A 4,968-nucleotide genomic window follows, 5' to 3' on the forward strand; every position below is an offset into this window, starting at 1 on the left:
CTTTCAGAACAGTTGAACAGTAAAGAAATAAGGAAAAATAAAAGAAGCAAGAAATGGAAACACATTCACCAAGGAAAACAGACAAAAGAAAAATAGGAGAGGAAGAAGAAAATTAAATGATTAAAAGATGATATTTCCGATACGTAATGAGCGCTCTCTAATGTAGAGGGAAAAATATGAATCTGCAGAGTAACCAGTTACTCTCGCTCAGTTAAATGTACTGGATAATTTGGAAGTATCAGAACTTACAAATGACATTTGAGTAAATGTAGTCTACAGTTCTGTAAACAAGTTTAGCCAGTTGTGTGGGAAAATGTTGTAAAGTAAGAAGGCTTTAAACATAAAATAAAAACATTTAAAAAGATTATATTAAATAATTAAGAAAATACAAAGTGAATGAACACAAGAAAGAATTTATCATATCAATAGTTGGTGTGAGCACTTTGCCCTCAAAATAGCACAGTGTTTGATTAAACAATTATGCAAAACAGGTGCTAATGATAATAAATGAAATAGGTTGAATATATATATAGGAATTATAAGTTGATATGTGTCGGGTTGCACGCCTCTGAAGCAAGTAGGGGTTAAGTGTCTTGCTCAGGGACACATTGGTGGATGTGTCACAGTGGGGAATTGAACCCGCGTCGCTCACACCAAAGGCATGTGTCCTATCCCCTGCACTGTCTCCACCTCACTGTCTGGAGAAGTCTGGTCAGGATCGGACTTCATGGAAGACTTGTGGCCAAAAGGCCATACCTCCATCATGGAAACGAGACCGACCGACTCAACTATGCATAGAAAAACGGGACCTTGGGTACAGAAAAATGGCAGGAGGTCCTCCGTACTGATGAGACAGAATTTGAAATATTTAGCTGCAGAAGAAGGCAGTTTGTTCACCGAAGGAGAGCGGTACAAGAATGAGTGTCTGCAGGCAACAGTGAAGTATCGAGGAGGTTCCTTGCAAGTTTGGGGCTGCATTTCTGCACACGGAGTTTGAGATTGGATCAGAATGAATGGTCTCCTCAATGCTGAGAAGGACGGACAGATACTTATCGATCACGTAGTACCATCAGGCAGGCACCTGATAAGCCCCAAATTTATTCTGCAGCATGACAACGATGCCAAACATACAGCGAAAGTCATTGAGGACAATCTTCAGTGCGATGAAGAACAAGGAGTCCTGAGAGTGATGGTATGGCCCCCACAGAGCCCAGATCTCAACATCATAGTCTGTCTGGGATTACATAAAATGAGAGCAACAACTGAGGCTGCCTAAATCCTCTGAAGAACTGTGGGTAGTTTCCAAAAAGTTTGCCCAACATACTTGCCGAGTTCCTTCAAAAACTATGTGCAAGTGTACCGAGAAGAACTGATGCTGTTTTGAAGGCAAAGGTTAGTCACACCAAATATTGATTTTGTTTTACATTTTTGTTCTGCTCACTCACTTTGCATTTTATTAATTGATAAATAAAATCTATCAACATGTCTATTATTGAAAGCTTCCTTACTTTTTTAACACACCTGCCTGAAACCTTTCCACATTACCGAACATTACTTTTCTCTGTAACTCACAGAGGAAAAGCTTTCATCATCTCAACGTTGACCCAGTAGTTTCTGTGCACTGTTCTGTGCTTCTTCTGCTGTAAATGTCAGAATCACACTCTGACCGCGATAGTCAATCCTGTTCTGAATGTTTAACGTAATATAATAAACTAAACATTGAATAACCTATCATGTAGGTAAACTTGATCATCATGGGAGGAAGACGACACAGCAGGGTAACATCATGCCTCTGCATCAGTTTTATTTCACAGTATAATTCATCTTTTCTCGATACAAATCAGTGTTTTTCTTTTTGCCGGATGCCTACACCCTGTTTCATTTCAACACACGTCACATTAGATTAGATTAGCAAACTACATTAATCCCAGATGGGGAAACTCAATGACAGACCATTGTTTGCTTTAAGACTTTAATGCCCACAAAAGGTCAATCAGACGTCAAACAGCTGAGTTTTAATTTAGATTTATAATTTCTCAAAGGTCATCTTTACTTTATTTTCCAAGTAGAATTTAGAGAAATGTCGAGCTTTTGAGCTGTAAAAGAAATACCACTTTTTCACACAGCTAATGTTAAAATCCTTTTTAGCTACCAGGTTCAAGGTTCAGAAACTGTCTTCTAAATGAAAACATTTTAGAATCTTTGTACTAAAAAGGTTTATATATCTGTTATAAAATGATTCAGCATGAATCCTCAACCTAAAAACTTAATTTTTGAGCTGACTGAACTGAACATAAAACAACGTCAGAGATTCCTTTTAGAAAAAACTCACATTTTGGTTAAAAATCCTAATTTGTATACCACAATTCATTAAAGAAAGATCTCTTCCTGTCTTGTATGAGTCATGATTTGAAATAGAAACAGCCACTAGCGTCAAATCACTTAAACTGTCCCTGTAAAGCTAAACTTTGCCCACTAGTGAACTATGTCTGCAATTATGTCCCATAGAAGTTACAGTACATGTCTTTGATGCTAACCTCTGATCAGCCTCTTTAATCACTACTTGAGTTTACACAACTCAGCAGTGTCTCCATTAAAACCACCAAGAAACAGTCCAGCATAGAGCGGCTGAGTGAATGTGGTCTGGACTCTGTGGAGGAGAGTCATGGTTTCAGTGACGCTGTAGAAAGACAGAAGACCTGCACTGTGATCCAGGTACACGCCTATTCTGGAGGATTTAGGACCTGAGATGCCAGTTGAAAGGTTGTCATGTATGAATTTATAGATACTGCCACAATTTAATACCCAAGACTTCTCATTGTATCCAAATACATGTGCATTGAAGTCCCCTGACCTGCCAATACTCTTATAAGCGACTGCTACTGCAGTATTCCTGCTCATCTCCACCTCCCAGTAACACCGTCCAGTCAGTCCATCTTTACTCAAGACCTGAGATATGTGAATGAATCTGTCTGGATGTTGAGAATATGCTAAATTATTTACATCAAATTTAATTTTTCTGTTCCCCTCTGATAAAACCAGATATTTGTGTGCTGTGTTTGGATCCAGTGTGATGTGACATGCATATTTTAATAAGTCAGCTCTGGTTGTGGTCTCCACTAAAAACCATGTCTCAGTAAAAAAGGCCTGTATTTTATCTCTGGCTGCCGTCACATCCTCAAAGTACCGCAGACTGTTGGTTTTTGGTCTCGGTGAGTCTGTAGACTCAGTAAGTTGTGACAGTGAGGGGCAACTGTGGAGAAACTGGGTGTGGTCCTCTGTGCCCTCCAGCTGCTCCAGCTCAGCGTCTTTCCTCTTCAGCTCAGAGATCTCCTCCTTCAGCTCCTCCTGAAGCTCTTTGGCCCGACTCGCTTCAGTTTCCTGCAGTGATCTGATCTGCTGCTTCACATCAGAGCTTCTTTTCTCGATCACACGGATCAACTCAGTAAAAATCTTCTCATTGTCCTCCACTGCTTTATCAGCGGAGCGATCGATCGTCTCCACCTCCTGCTGAAGCTCCTTCACGTCTTTCTCTCGGTGCTGGATTCTCCGCTGAAGTTTTTGCCGTCTTTTCCTGAGCTCCTCCTGCTTCTCTGTCCTTTCTGCTGCAGCAGAGATCATGTCGTGGCCTCTGTGTTCTTCCATTGAGCAGAGATAACAGATACACTGCTGATCAGTGCGGCAGAAGATCTTCATCACCTCGTCATGATGAGAGCAGATGGTGTCCTGAAGTTTAACAGAAGCCTCAACGAGTTTGTGTTTTTTAAAAGTGGGAGATTCATAGTGAGGCTGAAGGTGCTGCTCACAGTAAGAAGCCAGACAAACCAGACAGGACGTGAGGGCTTTCAGCTTCCTCCCAGTGCAGACATCACAGGCCACATCTCCAGGTCCAGCATAGCAGTGATCAGCTGGAGCATCTTGGGGTCCAGTCTTCTTCAGTTCCTCCACTAACTCTGCCAACAAGGTGTTTTTCACCAGGACAGGCCTCGGTTTGAACGTCTGGCGGCACTGAGGGCAGCTGTGGCTTTTCTTCTGATCTTCCTCATCCCAGAAGCTTTTAATGCAGCTCATGCAGTAGTTGTGTCCACAGGGAATAGTCACCGGATCCTTCAGCAGATCCAGACAGATCGAACAGCAGAACTTTGCCTGATTTCCTTGCTGCGCCATTTCACCGCTCTGTAACAGGGAATGTCTGAAGAGTTTCACTTTCCTCACAGCAAATACAAGAGTCACGCAGGAAGCCAAACCTTCTTTACTTTCACACTTGCTGATCTTTAGTCATGTGACTTGTGTCTCTTGCAGTATACAGTAGTTTACAGCATGTTGGTCACACCCGTCTCTGAACAGGCATATCTGGGAAAGGGGCGGGAACCAGGAAATATACAGCCAGAGTTGGACTCTGTTATCACCAGTCATCAGTTACAGCCCTGACTGCATTTATAGCCTTCCTTTACTTGTGCTTGGTCCTGGGCTCTGCTTTTAGAAGTAAAACATCCACCTCAGTCTCTTTTAGAGGTTTTGCTTTCAGAACAGTTGAACAGTAAAGAAATAAGGAAAAATAAAAGAAGCAAGAAATGGAAACACATTCACCAAGGAAAACAGACAAAAGAAAAATAGGAGAGGAAGAAGAAAATTAAATGATTAAAAGATGATATTTCCGATACGTAATGAGCGCTCTCTAATGTAGAGGGAAAAATATGAATCTGCAGAGTAACCAGTTACTCTCGCTCAGTTAAATGTACTGGATAATTTGGAAGTATCAGAACTTACAAATGACATTTGAGTAAATGTAGTCTACAGTTCTGTGCAAAAGTTTAGCCAGTTGTGGGGGAAAATGTTGTAAAGTAAGAAGGCTTTAAACATAAAATAAAAACATTTAAAAAGATTATATTAAATAATTAAGAAAATACAAAGTGAATGAACACAAGAAAGAATTTATCATATCAATAGTTGGTGTGAGCACTTTGC

At 40.7% G+C, this 4,968-nt stretch overlaps 1 protein-coding gene across 1 annotated transcript; it reads right to left on the reverse strand.

The window, feature by feature from the left end:
• Positions 1-2,559: 2,559 nt before the first annotated feature.
• Positions 2,560-4,167, reverse strand: LOC123981198 (tripartite motif-containing protein 16-like). Its single transcript, XM_046065927.1, has one exon. The coding sequence runs from the start codon at positions 4,165-4,167 to the stop codon at positions 2,560-2,562; it is 1,608 nt and encodes a 535-aa protein (XP_045921883.1).
• Positions 4,168-4,968: the final 801 nt, after the last annotated feature.

The sequence above is a fragment of the Micropterus dolomieu genome, linkage group LG12 (genome assembly GCF_021292245.1).
Source record: "Micropterus dolomieu isolate WLL.071019.BEF.003 ecotype Adirondacks linkage group LG12, ASM2129224v1, whole genome shotgun sequence".
Lineage (NCBI taxonomy): Eukaryota > Metazoa > Chordata > Actinopteri > Centrarchiformes > Centrarchidae > Micropterus > Micropterus dolomieu.